The following is a 23278-nucleotide window of genomic DNA, read 5'->3' as shown; positions in this document are numbered from 1 at the left end:
TGCTTCTGTCAGCTCGTAGAGTTGTTTCCTTTGTTCAGCCACTTCTGGTACATTACTTGATCCTTCCCCTTCTTGTTCTTGACAAATAGATTATCCTCTATGTCTAAGAAGGGCCGAGGTACATGGGAAATCTCTGTACCTTCTGCTCAAACCTACAATGATTCCAATTCTACTCTCAGGCAGGGATGGGGGAGTGATTATGACATAGGTAGTCTTCAAGACTATATTTCAGCTGTCTTCTCCTCAGCTGTACTCATTACTCCAGCTCCAATTACTTCCTTTATGTCCTGTCTTCTAAAACCTGTCCCAGGACACAAACACTCTCCAGAATTCCCACATCACCCAACTGTGCTAAACATCCCCATCTGCATGGTAACATTTATCACTTTTTTCCTTCTGTTTTCCCTATTTCCTAATCATGTTGGCTCAAAATATCCAGTTTGTCTTTGATCCCCTACGCACTCACTTCCTTCCTCTAATCACATCAGTTGCCAAATCTTAGGAATTGTACTTAACAAAGTTACACAATCTTCTCTTTTTAGTACGCCCATAACCACTGCTCTAGTTATCACACTACCTATTTTCTGGCCTGAACAGTGGCCTCTAAAGCTCCTCCTCACCACTATGTTTCTTTTCTTGTGCACATAAGTCATGATCACAACCATGTTTGCCATACTTATTTTTCTTCATAATCTTTGGCTTCCTGCTTATAGGATAGTCAGGCATGCTTCAATGTTCTTTAAAGCTCTCTTCAAAGACTCTGGACTGTCAAAACACGTGTAATTATTTGTATTTTGCCCTGTACATGTTTCTCTCCTTATTTCTCTTTGTATTTCTTCAACTCTCTCTTACCTCCTCTTTGCATCCCAACACCCAACTCTCACATCTCCTCTCCTTCCTTTCTATAATCTCTATATAACCACCTACGGGCCCTGGTGTAAAAACTAAAGCGTCAAGTTGTGTACATATTAACTCTTGCTTGTTCATAGGCTCATACAAGTCACCAGAGTTTCTAGGATAATCCACGTATTTCCACACATATCCAGACAAGGATTCTCCGTTTGTTTTTCATTAGCATGCTTATCTATCTATGAGGCTCAGACATGCATCTATTGAAAATTGTAGCAATAGAAAAACATGAAGAACACTTTCCTTTGTTCAGAATTGCTCTTTCAAGCTCAGAATAGCTAGACTTCTTTACTGAAGCAACTTCTCTTTCACAAAGCCTGTTTTTCATCTAGTAAGACTTTTGTGGGCTCACCAGGCAAGTCTATACAGTTTCTCATGAGTCTACACTTCCTCATACACTCAAGCCATTAGTCACTCTTTGTCAATATACTAGAAACTTTTTGAGAGCAGAATGCATAATTATATATATATATATATATATATACACTAAGAACTTTATGTAGTTCTTTTTTAGTGTTATGTAGTTCTTTAGGTAATCAAAGCTCTCAAATAAAATTTAAAATTATTAATCAGGTGTGATAGCTCATGCTTGTAATCCTAGCTACTCAGGAGGCTGAGATCTGAAAATCAAGGTTCAAAACCAGCCCAGGCACTAAAGACCGTGAAACCCTTACTCCAATTAACCGCTAGAAAACCAGAAGGGTGGTAGCCTTCAGCTGAAGAGTTCAGGGACAGTACCAAGGACAAGTTCAAGCCCCACAACTGACAGAAAAAGAAAGTTAAAATTATCAAAATGGATGAGTTAGCATTATTTGAGTGATTCAAGAATTTATCTTATACGCCCCCAAATCCAAGCCCTAACTACTTAAGATTACTACTATAGAACAATGTACTTCTCTACTTTTGCAATACAAATAATAGCAACTTTCAAACATCTTTTGAAGTCAGTTTCCAAAAATTATTAAAACCAATAAGAGTTGGTACCTAACTCACACGACTCCATAAACTTCCCACTGAAAACAGAACCGTGAATCTTAACTAAATGGAATGAAAGATCTCTTTGATTTCTAGTAGAAATGGTAGATTTCAAAAAGCAAAGCTTTAAGTAAGATAATATCAATGTCTAGGTTGACACAATAAAAGAAATTTAGCCTAAGAAGTATTATTTCAAATTCAAAATAATTTATATGAAGTAATTAACATGCTCCCTGAAATGTCACTACCCAACAAATATTAATTATGAAAGTTAGATGATTTACTTGTAATTGTCTCACAAATTCTACAAGTAACGTCCACAAAAGTGAAAAAAATGTTAAAAGTACCCCTAAACATTGTACATTGCCTACAGCTTATAGTACAGTCTTTGTCAATAATCATTTTTTTCAATTGAAATTTGTCATATTTTTACCTATTTTTACTACAATCATATAAGTAACAGAAAAATCAAGCCACAATAAACATACACAAAACACACAAAATGATTTCAACAACTCTCCAGGCTATTAAACTGCAGTGTTGCTCTGCCTAGTTATCTAAAGTCTAATGAGAATATCTGGATTTCTATTTGAGATGGCCTCCAAACTTCCCACTGAAAACAGGGAATGAAAACTCAAGAATATCAAGTAAAAAAAAAATGTCTTAAGAAATGAAAGTTAAGTTTGATGGCAGGTAAAACTGTTGGAACTGACACAGTGAAAGATGGACCTCCAGGGAAGGGCATTTCGCCCTCAAATAGGAAACCACACATCCTTTCTCCTACACACGAATCTGTAATTGAAAAAGAAGACTGAAAACATTTCCTTTCAGTATTGACCTGAATAGGTGTCATGGGACAAATTTCATCCTCACTACTCACAACATACCTTGATCTTTCTGACACCTGGTCCAATTTACAAGCATTAAATATACAACTTAATCTAATTAGTTTCTCTCTAGCCAACTCACTGTTCAGTTCCATGAAATGTTCTCCTTCCACAGAATAAATTACAAAACACTATTTCATCAACCTGGTAGTAACTCAGATGATGACAAAAACTGGCCTGTTGAGGACCCACTTCCATGGAACAATTCAGGTGACTAGAGACTTGGTGGTACAAAAAGAAAGGGAACTGAGGTCATCTGTGAAGTCTACACTTTGTATCAGATAATGTAGTGCAAAATAATAATGATAAGAGTACATTTCATTTCTAACTTCAGACTAAATGCAGGGTGATTATACTTATCATCCAATGGAATTTGTAAGCCTCCCACACAGATTCTGTTCTATTCAATTACCACACTTTATGTAACAGCATTCTTGGAAACTGATATAGAAATGAATCATAACCAACAGAAAAAGAGCAATTTTCATTTGTGACTACATTAACAATGTTTAAAACATTGAAACATTTTTAAAAGGTGATGACCATTATAAGAGTTAAACTTCAATGTTTGAAAGGGTGAAATGTTCAAAGATGAAACAGAACCAAAATGAACTTGTTTCCTATAACATTATTTTAAAAATTGTTTTAGAATCACAAAAATGTAACCAACCTTAACCCCAGCAGACAGTATACTCTATAGTCTGACACATCTTACCTATTTAAAATGAGAAAACAGCAATGCCTGAATTTAATCAACTTTTAACTTAAAATTGTATCAAGGATTATTACCCAATTGTCATTCATGTAAGACTCATATTAGGAAAGAGTTAATTCACCACATCAAAAAGTAACAAAAAGTAGGCACTGTGCATATTAAGTCTATGTCTAACACTATGTAACAACAATGTATGATGATTTGATTATGAAGTATCTACCAAAAGTTCATACCTTGAAGGTTCTGTCTCATCCATGCTGGCACTAATGAGTGATGAATGGACCACAAGGATAATTTCTTTACTAATTAATATTAATACTAATTAATAAATGGATTAGTACATAGATGAATTGGTTATTAGAAGGTGAGGCCTACTTAGAGGAGCAGAAATCATCTCAAAGCAAGCAAATTGTCCATCTCCAGAGTGACATTGCTAAGCACAATGAAGATAATGATCGAGAGACGATACTTTTTACCCATACTACTTATACATACCTCTCATACTTTCCCCAATTATTCCCCTAGTCAAACCTAAAGATCATATTAGTATTTCTAAATATCACCTGAGATGCTTGCCCTCCATCTTCCTCAAGTGGCCATTCTGATTTTAATATTTTAACTTTCACTATTACTTTTGTTTGTTTTTTGTTGGGAACAGAAATTGAGCCTGATTCCTGATACATTATCATTCTCAACATCAAGTATCTTCCCAAGTAGTCCAGTTACATATATACGTATCCAAACATGATTATTTTAACACACACTCACAATTATTTATCAGCTAAAAAAGTTTTTTAAAGCTTGGCATGATGGCACATGCCTATAATCCCAGCAACTCCAGAGTTGAGAAAAATCAGCATAGGCAAAGAAAGCTGAGACTTATCCCCAAAAAACAAACTAGGAAGGGCCAAGAATTTGGCCTAGTGGTAGAGTGCTTGCCTAGCATGCACCAATCCCCAGGTTCCATTCCTTGGTACCACATACATAGAAAAAAGCCGGAAGGGGTGCTAGAGCTCTAGCCTTGACAAAGTCCAAGGGCAGTGCTCAGGCCCTGAGCTCAAGCCCAGGACTGGCAAAAAAAAAACAAAAAAAAAACAAAAAAAAAAAACTAGGCAGATATGTGGCTCATGACTGTAATAACAGCTGCTCAGGAGGTTAAGACTTCCATTGTCTCTAAGTAAAAGAGTGAGATCCTACCTGAAAAACGAAGTTTAAAAAAGGGAGAGGGTGATGTTTTGAGTGTGGCTGGAATGAAAAAGCATTTGAGCCCAAGGCATTGAGCTCAATACAACAATATATAGATTTGATTAGATAGAATTTTTTAAATAAAAATCCTGAAGAAATTATCCTGAATGTTTGTTACTGGGCATTTGTATATATGTTTGTTTATTTTAAATAGGAAAGGAAATGGGGGGGGAAACAAGATCATTGGGAGGACGTGGAGGGAAGTGGGGACAAAAGCATGAGAAGGGTAACAACGTGTGAAAATTAACGCACTTACTACCTGGCAAATGTAAATGTAACCCCTCTATACATGACCCTGACAATAAAAAAAAAAGAAAATTTTATAGTATTATACAAATTAAACCAGTAAATTATATGCAAATGTCACTCGAATTAAAATAAAACATTTAAGAAAATTTATTTTCTCAAAAGTAACCTGTGTACCATATAAAAGAATTCTATGCATTGCTTCAAATTTCAGTCAGGAGTAAATATAAAATTGCTTTTCTTTTGTCAATCATGGGGTCTTCAGCTCAGGGCCTGAGTAACTATCACTTCAGCTTTTCTGCTGAAGGCTAGTACTCTACCACTTTGAGCAACAGTACCACTTCTGGTTTTCTCGTTGCTAACTGGTGATAAAAGCCTAACAGACTTTCATGCCTGGGCTGGCTCAAACTGTAATCCTCATATCTCAACCTTCTGAGTAGGTAATCTTACAAGCATGAGCCACGAGTACCCAGCTATAAAATTTCTTTATTGAAAACTTTTAACCACTTTTCTAAAATAATTACATGGCATCTCTATTGCCTCTGCTTAAAAATTAGTCCACCTACTAATATGCAACCAACCCACTCAAAATGACTCATTTTGACATTTAATTATTTCCTGGAATAATATGAATAATATCTTTAACGTATGATCTGTATATAATTAGATCACTGTGAAGGATGAAAAGAATATAAAAATTCAAGAGCTGAGTTGGGTACTTGTCAAGTACCATTTACTGACTTCAGATTCAACTCCTATCTAGTTATTATACCTAGATTTTGGCCCATTCAAAAAGAAATGATTTGCATCTAAAGATTCAATGTACTTTATTTTTACTCGCATGAAACTAAAACTAAGTGACCTAATGTATTCACTGTTAAACCTTAACTTCCAGAGACTGTAGAATAATATCTTTATCATGAGTTTAATATTTTCATTCAATGTGTTAGGAAAGAATCTCTTTGTTTCTTTATATGGTCTTTGTCATGTTTTTTGAATGACTTAATGGGCAATTCACCACCATATGGTTTCCTCAAATCCTTTCAGATAGAAGTAAAAAACAGAGCTTTCAAGGGAGAGAAGGTTAATGAACAGAAATAAGAAGGCAGGCAGCAAATAGGAAAGTTCACACTGCTGATTCTCAGACCTGACACAAATCTGCTGCTCAATTCATGGATACAGTTCACTTACTTTTCAAAAGAGGTTCATACTAGCAGTATACTGTAACTTTCAAAGTGGAAACAATGATAGTACAGCATAAATAACAAATAAGACTATTTCATGAAAGCAGTGATACAGATCACTATATTTTCGCATCTCAGGAATGGCACTATGTACAAGGATTATTTCTCAGAGGAATCCTATGAAATGCCTTTTATTATTACTCAGTTATACTTAACACTATTTCACTAATGAGGAGACCAAAACATGGACTAGTGGTAAGGATAGATAGAACTCAGATTGCTAACTCCAGAGTGTGTCTTTAGTCAGTGTCTCAAATAACATTTGCCTTGCTAGTCTGACTTCTGTCTTAAAGTACATAACTAATACTGAGCTTTTTAACAAGCAAGTGTTGATGGGATACTTTTATATTATCAACTGCAGCATTTGGGTCAACTGAGAGAAAGGAAAACTATAAAAGTAAACAGTATAGGAATCTGCCTTTAGATTTCTTTACAGTACTCAGGATCATAACCAGGTGCTGGATAGGAAAATACTGGAGGCAAGCTGTAATACCTGAGCACCAGATCTTTCTTTAATGCCAATTAGAAATGGGCAACACGGGCCGGGAATTTGGCCTAGTGGTTAAAGTGCTTGCCTAGCATGCATGAAGACTCGGGTTCGATTCCTCGGTACCACATACATAGAAAAAAGCCAGAAATGGTGCTGAGGCTCAAGTGGTAGAGCTCTAGCCTTGAGAAAAAAAAAATCCAAGGACAGTGCTCAGGCCCTGAGCTCAAGCCCAGGACTGGCAAAAAAAAAAAAAAAAAGAAATGGGCAACACTGATCCTATCACAGTTTCTCTGGGTCCAATGGGCTCATCTATAAAATAATATTTCCTTCTTGAATACTTGTTTGTTAAACATGCCATTTGAAATAGATGTAAAAATCAAAAATAAAATGAGAATGATCCTATTGCAGCCAAGTACTTTATAGACCTGTATCGGATACCAGGCCTTTCAATGTTCCTGTCAGTTCCAAGATGGTACCAACAGCACAGTGGGAAAAACATCTGTTCCCCATGCCTGATAGCCAGAGTCCACAGACCTCACTCCTGCTTAGGATATGCAACCCTTCTCCTCTGAGAGATTCCCCTTTAATGACACAAGTTTCCCTGCTAAACAAACTGGAGACAAGCCTCCTGGATCAGATAAAATGTAGACTCAAGTATGCAGTGTGTTCCTTCAACTAATAAGTACTCCATCTCAATGACAGAACTTCCCCTTGGGGAAGATCTCAAATTTCCCCCAGGAATTCCACCAATGATTAAAGGGGCATCGGAAGCTAAAAGCAAAGAACAATTAGAGTAACTGAAAAAGCAGCTAGCTATTGGCCATACTTTGCAGTTGCATAGTTCAATCACCTTGTCAGAAGGGACCCAAAAAGAATTTTAGGAGTACATGTGCTCAAATCTTTGTTCTCAATGTCTACAAAATGTGAAATAGATTAAGTCAAGACAGTATTTGCACTTTCTAATAGTAGAAATTCCTGCCCCCCCCACCCCGCAAAAAAAATGAATTGACTTAAGAACTGGAACAGGAAGGAGCCAACTCATCCCTGGGTATTTGTGAATAGTAAAATTCCAGTTCTCCCTTAAGAAATGCACAGGGGAGGAGGAGGAGGGGAGTGGGGAGAGGGAGCAAGAGAGGGAAGGCACTGAGGTATCAGAAGAATTTAGAAGTCTGGGATTAGTCAGCACTAGCCTTTCTAGGGCTTTACCCAAAGCAGGAAATTGCTGTGCTGCTCCTCGGATTCCCTGCACTGGTGCCCAGGCATCTGGCCAATTCACTCACCCCTTCCCTGGCCTTGCACAGACAGCACAGTCAGTGCTACTCTGGCCCCACCGTAACCCTGGCTGGCTTGAGGGGAAGTTGGCAGAGACCAGGGTTGTGCTATTTAAAGCTATAAGCAGCTACTGTGGAAGGAGATGAGCTGCTTTTGCAGCCGAGGATAAGACTGACACATATGATTTTTCACTTACTCTAATGAATTTATTCACCTGCTAAAACTAGGCACCCAAGTTTGATAGAAAACACAACAGTTCCAATTGCTAATTACTAGCTCTCATCTCTAGCACATACCACAATTTATTTCACTGTTAAATTGCTTGATTAAAAACTCTTCAATCTAATTAGAATCTCAATATATAAATACATCAAAATATCCACATGTATGATTTTACATATTCATATAAATATACATATATATCATGTATATAAAGGTACAACACAGGGAATACACAGAAAGATCCATACATATGCCTATGTTTAAATTCAAGCTGCTCAAGTTACCTTCACTATTAGGAGCAGCCAATAGAAACCAGGAAAACATGGTTAACAAAAGCACTGGCTCAGAATGCAGGTGTCTTGACTTTTGTGAGACACATGACAAGATACTCACTTCTGTGGATGTGTCATCTACAACCAGGCACTTCGTCTAGGAGAACTCCTATTAATTCTTTAAAAATCAGCTCATCTAGCCCTTCTTCACAGAAACCGTCTCTACCCCTAGACTAGGTCAGGTAACTTAGTCACTATTTCAGTAAACAGTGTCCCTTTCTTTTTTATGATATTTAATCATAATCTAAAAACTGAGTATGGTGGCTTTCTGTACTTAAGAGTGTTTGTAGAATTCTATGAAAGGGATAGAAGAACGGAGGAGTTACAAAAAAAGAGTTCTGAGTACCAAAAGGGTAAAAGGGAAGCAAAGAGAAGGATGCTACACTGTAAGGGGGGGGGGGGAGAAGCACTTATTCCATGAAGGCTCATAAAACCTAGAGAACAATGGAAAGCAGATTATATAGTGCCTGGAACTTCCACCTTGTGTCCTCATTCAGATACTCACTGGGTACCTACTACACATGAGACAGGGTGCCTAGCTTTGGAGAAGACATTAGTATTAGAGACACAGAGCCTACTCTCATTTTACAGCTTAGCACAGTGGGGGGAAAATGCTTTAAACAAGTAACACATGTGTGATCAACCCTCTGAAGGAGAGCCATCGGTTGCTGTAGCAACAACCTTACCTAAGAAGTCAATATTTAAGCATACTTTATTTTCTTCTAAAGAATTAGTCCAAAGCATATTTCCATAAGGTCTATTTTAAGAATTCTATCTTTAAAAAAAGAAAAACAGCAAGGTGTCAGTGACTCACACCTAGAATCCTAGCTACTCAGGAGGCTGAGCACAAGGATCATGGCTCTGGGCCAGCCCAGGCAGAAAAGTCCACGAAACTCTCACCTCCAATTAACCAGCAAAAAACTGCAAGTGAAGGTGTTGCTCAAGTGGTAGAGTAACAGCCTTGAGCAAAATGCTAAGGGAGATCACCTTGGCCTTTTGTTCAAGCCCAGTATAGTACACACATATACATATACATACACACACACACACACACACACACACACACACATTTTTGCTTTAATTTTTTTAAAGAAAATTTTTAAATTGTCTGGGTGATGTATAGGGGTCACATTGGTCAGGTAGTGAGTACATTATTTCTTGAACTACTGATACCCCTTCCCATGTTTATCTCCCACTTTCCCTCCCCACACAAACATTTTTAAAAATAAAAACAGTATATATCCAGAAGTGGGCAAGGTGAAACAGAAAGCTTGTGTGGAGGCTAAGTGAGTATATCCCAAAGAGAGTAATAGTGCCAGGCTGTCTTTGTTAAAGCATAGAACACATAGGATAGGGGCCAGGAGTTTAGCCTAGTGGTAGAGTGCTTGCTTAGCATGCACGAAGACCTGGGTTCGATTCCTTGGTACCACATACATAGAAAAAAGACGGAAGTGGTGCTGAGGCTCAAGTGGTAGAGTTCTAGCCTTGAGAAAAGTCCAACAACAGTACTCAGGTCCTGAGCTCAAGCCCAGGACTGGCAAAAAAATAAAATAAAGAACACACAGGATATATATATATGCACATACACATATATATAACCACATATATGTATATGTATATATGTACCATGTTTATAATTGTAGGATTATCTTAGAGACTTGGGCCTAGTAGGAAAAGAGAATGTTAGAGGATGAATAATAAATAATACCAAGTACAGTGTATCTGTGAATGAAGTTGGCTAAAGGAAAGTCATTGAAAGCTGGTGAGTAATCAAAAGCAGTGAGGATGGGAAAGGGCAAGTAAGGGAGGAGGTCAATCTGATTCAAGTGCTGTATATGCATCTGTGAAGTTCAGAGAGAAGAAATTTCATTGGACAATTAGCACACACTAATGACTGGATTCTAAGGCAGGTCTTTTCTAAGTGTGGGTACTAATGAGAGGGGAAGAACAAGCAAGAACGGGATAAGAGAGAAAATCCTTCATGTAAATGTATGAAAACAGAACAGTTATGCCTGTCAAGATTCGTTTGGGAAGGGAGGAGGGATGAAGGAGAGGGAGAGAGGAGGTGTGTTTGATCGAAGTACACTGTATGACTAGATGGACATGACACAGTGAAACCCCTGTACAACTTCCTGCTGCTAATTTTTCATATGTAGGGATGAAAAGTACAGGACATCTGACAATCTCAGAGCTGCCTATGGCACAGTTCTACTATCAGTTAGACGCAAATGGCTTTAGAAACTCACAAGCATTTCTTTGGAACCAACGTCCACTAAACATATCCCAAATACCCACCTTGAAACTCCACCTGGAAATCCTTGCCTGCAGCCAATGAGGAAACCAAGGATCAGACATGGTAGGTAGCTTCTTCAAGTTTACCAAGTTTCAGTACTGTGCCAGAATACAACCATGGGCTGGAAATATGACACTGCTGGGTACTTCCAGGCAAGGAGACAGAGAAGTTGTAGTTGTTCATATAGTAGTTGTTCATAGTTATAGTTAATTCACTCTAAGACTGTTGGGTGAAGCTGGCTAGGATTATGACTGGGTAAGGGCCAAGGCAGTATTACAAACCAAAAAGAAAAGAAAAAAGAAAATGTTGAATTCCTTAGCAGAGAAAGCAACTCATCTGCAAAAAGCCAGTATCCAGTATCACAAACAAGAAGGATTTGTGCTACAGTGGCTGGCATAACTAAGGAAGTGTGAGAAACGCAAACTTTCAGGTTCCTCCAGATTTATTAGGTCAAACTTTTAAGATGATTCCCACTGATCTAGGTTTTAACTAGCCTTCCAGGGGATCCTGACACCCGCTGACCCTCCTTAAAAGAAACACTGACTGTGGGCTTGATCATTTGTTCCTTAAATACAGATGGGAAATTCTCCCAGGGAAAAGCCACATGGATACAGGTGGCACACATGCCTATCCAAAACAAACAGGCACTTCCTCAAGAGCCCATGCACAGATAGCTCCTTCTGCTCTGAACAACATGGTACAGGCCCATGAATGGCTCAACTATTTTCTCCGAAAAAGTGATCAGCCATCCAGGACAGGGGTGGAAAGCAACCTGTACTTCCTTAGGAATGTTGACCAGTAGTCTTTGTGTTTTTAAAATGATTAAAAGATAGGAAAATAATTCATTATAATAGTTTGTCTGGTTTGCAAAATATTTCAAAACATAAGGCCCAATAAGGAGGACAAAAAAAAGAGCCTCACTGGTGTAACTTATATTTTCACTATGTGAAAACAAAATAACATGGAGTTAATGAATACTGATCCAATTCTAAAGTTTTCTCATAGCTGTACACTTGTCTAGGTCTATTTCTAAGCAAAACATGTGTGTGTGCGCATATACGTGCATGTGAGAGTGTGTGTGTGTGTGTGTAATCTTAGATGACTGGTTAAGGTCTAGAACCAATATAGCTGAGTCCTCCCCCCACACCCTGCCCAGTTTTATATGCTAAGCCAGATGTGGTACCATAGCTGAAGCCAAAGGTAGCAATGAGATACAGCTGACCAAATAGAGACATTAAGTCTCAGGGTGACTCAATTTTATCTGGACCCACATCACTATGTTTGGTCTGCTTTCTTGTCCTGGCAGTCAGTTAATACCAGCCTCAGAGCCAGGTATGCAAACTGAAGGAGTATATGAAGCTAGGCAGGAAAGCATGAAATACTGGCACACTCTAAGCAAGATCAAATATCCTGCATATCCAAAGGAAGTATTACCTTAAGATCTCAATCACAATGTTAAAAGAATCATGTTGCACAGATAGTGCTAAATAAAATGTTTCCCAATGTATTTGGATTGCTAACATTTGCAAATTCTCTCATTAAGTGTGGCTCTTCATTTTCTCCCAGGTTTCACATGCACCTAGAAAGAGTACTCCTCTGTTCCCCTTGATACTTAACAGAGCAATACTCTCAACCTGTAAATACCCTCTATTGTTAAAGACATTACCAGACAAAGGTAAGCCACCAGAAATATCCTACCTTGTAATTGGGATTGGAAAGACTTTTCAGGTCATCAAAAACTTACTCAAGAAGGCCAAAGTCAACTTTCTAATGACATTCAAGTTTAGAAATGCCTTTCCCAGTACCTGGAACTAACAACTGTAGGCTACCTCTATCACACACCACTAAACAGCCTCCAAGCAAGTCAAGAATGCATGCCCCTTGGTGGGTACTCTTTTCACTAAAAAAAAAAATCTAGAGTAGATAAAAACAGATGTAAGGTAATGTGTTAACCATTACTACCTAAAAACAAAAATGTTGAGCAGACTCCTTTAAAAAAAAGAAGAAGACAAAAAGAAAAAGAAAAATCTCTAAGCCTAAGAAGAATAGTAAAGTTGTGGCTTATACCTGGCTAATTTCCTCTGCCATCAGTATGTGCTATATCACACCACTATTGGGAAATATTTCCTCCATCAGCAGTTGTTAGCTGTGTGATACACAAAAGTTACCTGTGATACACAAAATTATGAACTGGCTTATGGCACAAAACTTAAGGACTTCTATAATGACAATGAAAGGTTCATCAGAGTTACCTTATTTTTGTTTACTTTGAAGAATCTAGTAGTGGAAAAAGATGTTGTTGCTTTACATTTGCAAACAGAACCTAAGAAAGAACTTTCTGCATAGCACAGTTATATGAACTGAGAAGTAACAAGCTTCCCATCCTTAGCAGTCTTCAATAAAGTTAAAGTTCCCCCCTTCCCCTGAACCCAGGCAATGATGTGGATAAGATGAGCTTAGAACTGTAAAGATTGTTCCCAAACTATTCATTTCATAACTGGATTCTCTACCGATTAGTTCACATAAGCTAAGCCAGGTAATTGCAATTTATTTCCTGTCACAACATTAATCATGAGTATTAAATTATCAAAGTAAGTAACTACCAATAAGATTTCAATAACCACTAATTTCCTAAGAGGCTACATTGTCTATAAAGATGAATCAATGTTCTCAGTACAACCTTGATCTAACAAATACTACTTTCAATATTTGGAGCCAAGAAAGACTCCGAAATTCAGAAAAGCTGAATAGCTTGTGGATGGTCATGAGGGAGGCTAGTAAGTGGTGTAAGTCAAGGTTTCTGTGATTTTTAAACAACATTGCAACCACTCCCACATGAGTCATTTCTCTTGACCCTTTTACAAAAGGTTAGATTTACCCTTGGCACTTTTTTTTTAACCAAACTCTCCTAAGGTAGTATAAATCTGATAAAGAGTTTGTCCTGTCTTCCTCCTCCTTGGTATCGACAATTGTTACTATAAAATTCCACATTTAATGTATTCTAAGCATATTTTAAAACCACAATATATGAAGGCTTCTGGGAAGGTGATGGGAGAAGAAGCACTCGCCATCACGTCCCCAGCTAGGCGGTGAGCAAAAAGGCCAAATCCATACGGTGACAGGATTTTAGACCTCTATAGAGTCTTCTGAATGCTTTCAACTTTCCAGGGGAAATCTTGAGGGAGAAATATGGTGTATTTCAGTCAAACTCAACACTTAGCACAATAGGAGCTACAAATGACCTACCTTCAGTTCTGTACAAGTATTTACACATAGCTTGCACACAGCTTGTGTGCAAACAAAGGCTTTCTCCGTTTTTTTCCCAACTATTGTGAATACTTATCAAAGACTGCTGCTTAGGTTCACAGAAGTGCTAAGATTATTATCTACTTCTATTGCATCTCCTTTCCCAGTTCCAGTGCCCTTCCCATCTAGCAAAAGTGACTTCCAAGAGATTTAAAGAATCAACACATGTTTATTTCTGCTTTTTTTATATTTTACCTTTGTAGAGAGACAGTATCTAATGCAACTGTAAAAATGGAACAAATACGTTACTGTGTAGGCCTTGGAGAGGGTGAGGATTCAAAATATCTGGAAACCTTTTATAGTCAAGATAATGCTCAGAACAGAAAGATGAGCGAATCATGGTCAAGGGAAGAATCAGATTTCTAGGATTTGTATATTGCTAAACTGATGTCTAGATTGTCTAGATTCAACAAGCAAAACAATAAATCACAAGGAATACAAAGAAACAAGGCAGTATAGATCATTTAAAAAAGAGTTTAAAGAACAAAAACTGACAATATGCCTGAAAATACATGATGGCAAATCTACTGGACACATAGATTTTTAAAAAACTATCATAACAATACTAAAAAAAATTAAGAAGAAAATTGTTATCACAAACTAAAGTACCAGTTAAGTGACAGAAAGCAAAGAGAAAGCTGGAGCTGAAAAAGACAAGGGAAATGAAAATTCACAAGCACTCCAAGAGCAGACTGAGTAGCAAGGAAAAAAAAAATCAATGAACTTCAAGACAGGATCATGGAGAGCAAAGTAAATAGTGCCTGAGGTACCTATAAGACACTACCAAGTAAACGAAGATGCACATTGTGGGACTTCCAAAAGGCAAAGACAGAGAGAGAGAGAGAATAGGGTAGAGAGATTATGACAATATAGTAGTCAAGCACTTCTCGAATTTGATGAAAGATCTGAATGTGCTTATTTAAGAAGCCAAATAAGCCTACAACAGATGCAGTTGGAATTCTGGGACATTCACAACGAAAATTCTGTTGAAGTGAATATAAGTTCAGATAATAACATTATATCACCATGATGTTAAATATTATCGCCACAGTAACCATAATGAATGTAAGTAAAAAACATGTACAAAAGAGAATGAGTAAGAAATTTAAGCATTCCATTGCAAGAAAAGAAAATTGAACTCAAAGGATGACAGTAATGTAAGAAATGAAGGGGGAAAGTTATAATGCAAATTGTAATAAATACCAAAATGGCAAATGTAAAATAATTACCTTAAGTGTAAATGAAACCATCCAAAAGACAGATTGATAGAATGAATTTTACATTAATTTACACTTCCTTGTATTTGTACATGTATATAAACATATGTATATATATATATATATATATATATGTATTTCTACATATATGGAAACATTTACAGCCATGTAAGAGTTACTAGAAATAATGTGGGATGCAATCTGCATCACATTTGTTACATTATATTTGTTTATTCCTTGGAAACACATCTTGAGGAAGGAAAAGCAGGAATATGACTGTAGATACAGCAAGAATGTGTAAGGAAACTTGCCAACTGCAAGACATGCTGTCATACAAAGAAGGTTTCCTAAACAGGGGTGCTGACCTCAACTTGAAGGCTGAGGAACCTAGCTGACGAAAATAAATTCAGATTTCCCAAAGGCAATTGGCCATTACCAGTACAGCATCTTGTATATACTAGTGCATCAACATGCTTTATTAACTTGGATCAGGATTACCAGAATCAATGTATTGCTAACTTGAATAAAACCGAGCTTGTAGTTAAGAATCTTGAGGCCGAGTTCAGTTTTAAAAAACTGTGACATTGGAAGTAGCACTGTGGCTCAAGTAGTCAAGAACGCTAGCCTTGAGCACAAAATGGCTCAGGGACAGCAAACAAGCCCTGAGTTCAAGCTCCAGGACCCGGGGATGTAGAGGGCACCTCCCACTTTTTCTTTTTTGGTGGGTCATGGGGCTTGAACTCAGCTTGGGCACTGTCCCTGAGCTCTTCAGCTCAAGGCTACCACCCTACCCTTGAGCCAAGCCTCACTTCCTGTTTTCTAGAGGTTAATTAGAGGTAAGAGTCTCATGTTCTTTTGTGCCCAGGCTGGCTTTGAACCTTGATTCTTAGATCTCAGCATCCTGAGTAGCTAGGATTACAGGCATGAGCCACCATGCCCAGCTCTCTGCATCACTTTTATAAGAAAAAAATTTAAAAACAAAAACTGGCCTCAAAGTACAATTATATCTATACTACAGTCTATTTCTAGTATAATTTACCTAGAAGATACTTAAAATAGTATCACAATTTTCAGTTATTGAAAATTTTAATACCTTTAAAAACCTCTATTACTTGTAAATGACATCATAGTTTCCATAGCCCTCAGAAGAACAAAAAAACAATACATCCCAGGCCAGTAATAAAAAGGAAAAATACTTCTAAGGCCCTTTTTATTTTCTGTTTCTCAAATCTGTCCAAAGAGAAATTTATATCATATTAATGTTCATATTCCCAATTCAATTGTTAGCCATCTTTTTAAAATTTAATTTTGATGATATACTATGCCAAGGTTTAGAGAAGATAAACAACACAAACAAAATAATGAACACTGAAAACCTAATGTTGCTCATAAATAAGAATAATTTTAACTACAAAATAATGATTATAAAAAAACTTTAGAAATGTGAAAACACTTATTTTCCATTTCCTAGTTTAATCCTACTTTATCGTTAGATCCTGAATGGAAAACAAAGGACTACAGACAAAAAAAAAAAAAAAGAATGAAAGACTTTCTCTAGGTAGGAAGGATTTCAGGCATATGCAAATTGATGAAAGATTTGATCAAAATGTGATAAGCAGACACACAGAATGAAGAAAACAGAAAACACTGTCAGCTCCAAAAAGCCACTGCCCTACGCCCTACCAGATGTCAGGTATGGAGCAATGACTTCACAGGGAAGCTTCCTACAGATTAAACTGGAGGTTTCAATGCTCTTCAATGTCTTTTTTTTTTTTCTTTTAAAGTCTAGAACTTAAGAGTCTCTTTAAGTCTACCTTGTTAAAATAGCCTCAGGTATGTAAGCTAGATAGGAGACATGACTTCAGTCCTTTATACCTTAGATCCTCTAAGGACTGTCAAATCCAGAATGCCAACTAGTACAGAGATCCACCTCCCTCAGTCCTGTCAATAAATACACAAGCCCTCCATGAACATCTCCCATGGAAGGAAAATGTAGGAAGCCATAGGCCCAAAGGGATGAGATTCATCTCAGAGAAGCAGATGTTCTAATGTCAACATCTTCAAAGTTCAGCACTTCAAAATCCTTTTTTTTCTAAACATACTCCAGGGACTACAAACTTATATCTATTTTTAGGACTAACCATTTCATTTATCAGATTGAACTGACTCTACAGTCATCATCAAAATGTCCTCCATTGCATGCACATTGGCTGATCCATTGTGAAACAGTGCCTCTGCAGTCCAACTTAATGAAAAGAGATAAGCAAGAATGTTACTTTGGAAGGGACCAAATCCCAAAAGCACAAGTCTTAAGATGAAAAAAAGTAAGACTATGCTAATAAAAAGTCAGTAAATCTAACAAGGATAAAATGCCTCTGAGCCGGAGACTCAATTATGATTATTCCCTTGTTAACCCTAACTTTCAAGGACCCTGTCTGACTAGTTAAGATTCCTCCCTGCTAAAAGCCTTGGGCAGCCAAACAATGATCAGAGCTAGGACAAGAAAGGAGGATGGGAACATAGGAGGAAAAGTGCCTTTCTCCCTTCTGTTTTAACCAGACTTGCCCCACGTTTTTCCATTTTACATATTACTTCATAGATAAGCCCTAGTAATTTCATTTAAAGAAAGAATTACAAATGTTGAAAAAATGTTGAAAACCTCAGGCCTCGATAAACTTCTCTCGTTCTGAAAAATCTGCCCAACAAGGAAACCTCTGACCTGGGGTAACCCAGGAGAGCTATTAACTGGCTGGTCTTCCACTCCCAACCAGTGTCCACTCATGGTAATCCAGGCACATTAACAAGTAAGTCAAGAAAAATTCAATTTTCTTTTTATTATAAAATTTATGACCTAAAGCCTAGAATCCCAACAACCCTTTATTTTTGGTAAATTTATAGACCACAAAATAGGACTGTGAGCTGTCACTATTCACAGGAGTGATTTAACAGTTTTACAAACCAAATTGCAGGCCTCTGTTAGAAGAAATGTTCAGCTGGGGTACTCAGCCATCACGGTCGTCTTCTTCACCCCTGGAGAGGTCTGTGAAACACCTTCCCTACCATGACGCCCCACCAGTGGACTTTCACTTCAGAGATGAGAAACAGAGGTTAACAGGCTCAACGGCTAGGGTCAATGATGTTAGTAAAAACTGCTGGCAAGAATGCTTAAGAAAATTCATGGTTGGGTGCTTGGATCATTTGAGGGGGAGAATGACCTAGAGAAGTAGGGTTCTGCTCTAGATCGAATGCTGTCAGAAAGCATGAAACAGCCTGGCTTAAGTGGGCAACTCAATGATTCTTCATTATAAGAAGAATGGACTAAAGAACACAGCTGTCCTTTGTGCAGAATTATTAATCCCCTTCCTAAGTATCAATCCTGGCAAAGCCAAAAAGAGCGTCAGTGTTACACAGGAGCAGACAGGAGCAGATAGTGTACTTGATCATGCTCAGAAAGAATCTGTTAATCTCACAGATTTCAGAAACCCACTCAGTAACATTTCAGTTGTTGGGCCTATCTGTGCACAGAACACATTTCATACCTTGACTCTGCACACATCCCTCACTCCTCCATCACTCAAAATGTGACCTCGTCAATGGAGCCCATGTTAAGGGCTTTTCCTATGATCTCTTCATAGGCAACTGGAATAACAGGCTGCAGCTGATTACCTGGCTATACTCCCCCATCCAGAAGAAGCAAAATCTGCTAAGAACAGTGTTTGCTATCTAGCTGAGGGGGAGGGGAGAATCAATTTCTTTTCTCCCCAGCTTCAGATCTACATTTTTATAAAATACCACAAAAACATATTGCTAATGACGTGATAATAAAAGACACAAAACACCAAACTAATTTTTAAATGTATTTGACCCAAAAGATACATTTCCTTGTATAATGTATTTATCTAAGCAGAAACCTAATAAAGCACACTTTGAGTAGCACTGTGGTTTCCTGTAAATTAAGTTACATGAATTACTACAAATTAATTCCTCCTCCTGTGTGCACCCTTCTAAAGTCACATGACACTTCACAAAGAGGAAATGGTTAAGGAATTTCATTCATAGAAAGACTTAGCTATGAGCCATCCAATTGCTTTGAAGAGAGTAACTGATCCTATGTGCAAAAGCTCCAAAGATTATTACCTGAATAAAATCCTACCAGCAACCTTCTAAAAGTAACCTAAGCAAGGGGATTAAAACCTCTACCCTCAAAGGGCTAAATAGTATTTATTCTCCTTCATCTCAGAAGGCTTAACTGCAATTTCCCATTGACATTTTTAGGGGAAATAGTCATATTTTGTACAAGAACAACTTAGATTTGATCAGAATCCTACAGTCTTCTTGAGAAGTAGCTCTATATCCTGAAAGATTGGTCCCAAAGCATCTGTTAGTTTCCCTCTCTTAAATCAAGAACCTCAAATATAAATTCATATATAGTGAATGAAAGACACAGAAAGAGTACAGGCATCCACTAATCAGCCAGATTTTCTTCAAATCCTCATCCATTGTACATCCTACATTACCTCTAAAAGCTTATCCTGACAAACGCAATTATACAATTTTAAGAATTGGCCTTCATCTGACTGAAACAGCCACTACTGCATTCATCCCAACCTTTTTTTTTTCCTTTCTTGTTTCTGGCACACAGCTGCTGGGACATATACCTCTAAAAAATGTATCCATTGAGCACAGTCAGAACTGCCAGACAGGCCAGATACAGAGATGAGGCTCTTTTCTGGGGTCAGGTTCAAGGACTAGACCAACTCTAATGTATTTTCTGCTTAGAATGCATCTCATTCACAAAATATTTCCAGTATATACTTCACTTTACCACTACTTAAGGCAAACAACTCATACTCATATATGATGTACACATTTATGCAAATACTTTATATATGAAAGAAATGCTTTTTCAGGTACTTTATAGACACTTCTATAGCAAAAAAAAAAATCTTTGAACACTTCCAAGGATGTATTGATGCTTTTTTTTTCAAATTCTTTCAAGTTGCCTGGAACAGTGCTAAACCCATAGTTGGCATCCTAAAAATATTTAATTGAGTGATGTACACTTGAAGTATACAAATAGTGTCACATTATGCTGATACATGTAAAATATCCATAGCTATTATATTTTAAAAATGAAAAACTAGTGTGCATTCACATTTTATACATTCCTTATTTCCCTTATAAACTAGTTATTGCCCCAGATTTTGGTATCTATAGTTAGATAATTTGATATGTGCAGAAGGAAAACCACTACTTACTACATTACATATGACAAAAAAAACTGTGAGGAACCATCAAAATAATTTATTTGCCCCTTATCCTTACCTGAACTATAATTTTTCAGATGAATATCTCAAGCTTCAACTTACCTAAAATAGTAAACATTTTTGGTACCATAAAAATTAAAAGTAACATTGGGGCTGAGAGTTTAGCCTAATTGTAGAGTGCTTGCCTAGCATGCATGAGGATTAGGGTTCAATTAAGTGGTGCTGTGGCTCAAGTATTGGAGCTGTAGCCTTGAGAAAACCCAACAGGCTCAGGCTCTGAGACTAAGCCCAGGACTGGCAAAAAAAAAAAAAAAGAAACTTAAAATATCTCAAATACAGTTTTCAATGTTACTTTTTTCTTTTTTGCCAGTCCTGGGCTTGGGCTTGGATTTTCTCAAGGCTAGGGCTCTACCACTTGAGCCACAGCACCACTTCTGGCTTTTTGCTACGTATGTGGTACCGAGGAATAGAACCTGGGTCTTCATGCATGCTAGGCAAGCACTCTACCACTAGGCCAAACTCCCGGCTCCTTCAATGTTACTTTTAAAGTGTTATAAAATAATGTCATTTTATCATTTTTTTCATTTTATATCTTAGTATTCAATCAGTGCTCTCTCCATAATATTCAAATCTTGCTTTTCTAGATAGTACTTTTGTTCCTTTAATGACTTAAGTTACTGCACATCTATTCAACTTTCTGTAGAATGAGAATAATTGGAGGACTCCTTTATCTCTTCAAAGCACAGATGGTCCGCTACCACGTGGAAGAGTGTAGGGCAAACTAATGGAATTGCAGTTGGAAGACTTGAACTTGTTACCCATGGGCTATATAATTTCCCACAGTGATGTTTTAATACCCTACATTCCATCAAGATGCCTGACAAGATGGCAGAAAAGAAGTGAAAAGTTTAACAGCCTGGGACCAGGAGTTTGGCTTAGTGGGTAGAGTGCTTGCACGAAGACCCAGGTTCGATTCCTCAGTACCACATACATAGAAAAAAAAAACCGGAAGTGGTGCTGAGGCTCAAGTGGTAGAGCTCTAGCCTTGAGAAAGTCCAAGGAGAGTGCTCAGGCCCTGAGCTCAAGCCCAGGACTGGCAAAAAAAAACAAAAACAAAAACAAAAAAAAAATGGTATAACAACTTGTATTTGGTTACACATACAGCATCTTAACTCAATTGGACTGGGCTTGTATTTCCAACAATATGCTTACAGGAACAAAGGCTGAATATTAAAGTTAGAAGCAAAGAATTAGATAAAATACAGTAATGATAATAAGAAATGTAAATGATATTTTGAAAACTCACAGAAACAGTAACAAAAGTACTAAAGTAATATCTCTAAACACCCAAAAAATAGCAACCTGACAACCACAAAAGAAAATACTTTAACAGACTGGCAGTTAGCTATGAATGGAAGAGGCAGAAACACTGACCATTTTCAAGTGACATCTAGACACACAAAAGAGAAATATTTTACATCTGCAGACTTTATAAAGAAGGGTTGGTTACTATAGGCCTGAAGTAAACTGAAGAGTAATATATTGATATTTTAAGGGGAAAAATAATCATCAAAGCCATCACACAGGGGAAAAAAGTACATCTCATGTTCATAGAATAATGCTACTAGGCCAAATTCTGGCCAAGAATCTGCTTATTTCCCACTCTGGCATTCCAAGCAAGCTAAAGAATGCTTTCAAAATACTTTCTTTAAGGAGATATCCACATTTTCCACATAAGAAATAAAATAGAGACCTTTTAGAAGAATCTATGTTTCTTTAGAAAGTTTTTAGCAAATTTTAAAGAAATAGGAAAATAAAAATTCCCCAATAGAGCACAAGGGAAAACATAAAAATGCTAAAATAGTTGTCTCTTGTTTCTTGGAGTAATCTTGTTTTCATGTCTCAAGTTAAGCCAAAGCACACATTTTTGACAAAAAAAAAATGGTTTCCTTTTTGTGTGCTTTTGCCCAAACTGAAAATGTAACAATATGGTGTTCTTCATACTTCCATCTTCCAAATCATACTGAAGACACACTTTACTTGAACACCTGAACACACACACACACACACACACACACACACATAGAGAAATGAGTCTTACCAGACCATCACAGTTGCTAATGGCAACAGAAGTTCCTGGAATGTCCACAATGTCACCAACATAAGCACAGTTGGTCTGCAAGGGCTCTGTTTTCCAGACTGTTTCTGCAGCATTTCCAGGCTGATCATCATGTAGGCCGTCAGTTGTATTCCCAGGCACTGGAGATGTCTCGTGCCATTCCACCACAGCCCCAGGAGCAATTAACCGAAAGTTGGGCTTGAGTCGCAGATGAAAATCTTTTCCAAATGCTGTGATGTTAAAGAACAACTGCTCAGAGTTGGAAGACACATCCCTCGTGGACCTCTTTTTATGATTTGCAGAAAGAATATAGGAAACATAATGTCCTTCTACATTTGTGCTGAATGGAGTCACCAGCTCGTATTCTTGATGCCCTTTTATTGGTAGACCTGTGGGATTAAAAACAACAAATGAATTATACAACCCTGTGCAACAAGACCACAGAAGATATCCAACTTAAACATAAAATACCTATTTTGCAAGACCATACCTCAGTTAAAAAAATACATGAGGTGCGTCAATTCAGAGTGCATTGTAAA

General features: G+C 37.4%; 1 protein-coding gene across 2 annotated transcripts in view; it reads right to left on the bottom strand.

Moving 5' to 3' along the window:
* Nucleotides 1-23278, bottom strand: part of Adamts3 (ADAM metallopeptidase with thrombospondin type 1 motif 3) — a 185778-nt gene that overhangs the window by 136822 nt on the left and 25678 nt on the right. For both annotated transcript variants that reach the window (XM_090343448.1, XM_090343449.1), the window contains exon 4: nucleotides 22722-23128. In XM_090343448.1, the coding sequence (XP_090199574.1) occupies nucleotides 22722-23128 (407 nt within the window). The remainder of the gene's footprint in view (nucleotides 1-22721; nucleotides 23129-23278) is intronic.

This window comes from Megascapheus bottae, chromosome 13 (assembly GCF_031878675.1).
Source record: "Megascapheus bottae isolate mThoBot1 chromosome 13, mThoBot2.hap1, whole genome shotgun sequence".
NCBI lineage: Eukaryota > Metazoa > Chordata > Mammalia > Rodentia > Geomyidae > Megascapheus > Megascapheus bottae.
The sequence above is the reverse complement of the archived record's forward strand: the minus strand, read 5'-3'. Positions and strand labels throughout refer to the sequence as shown.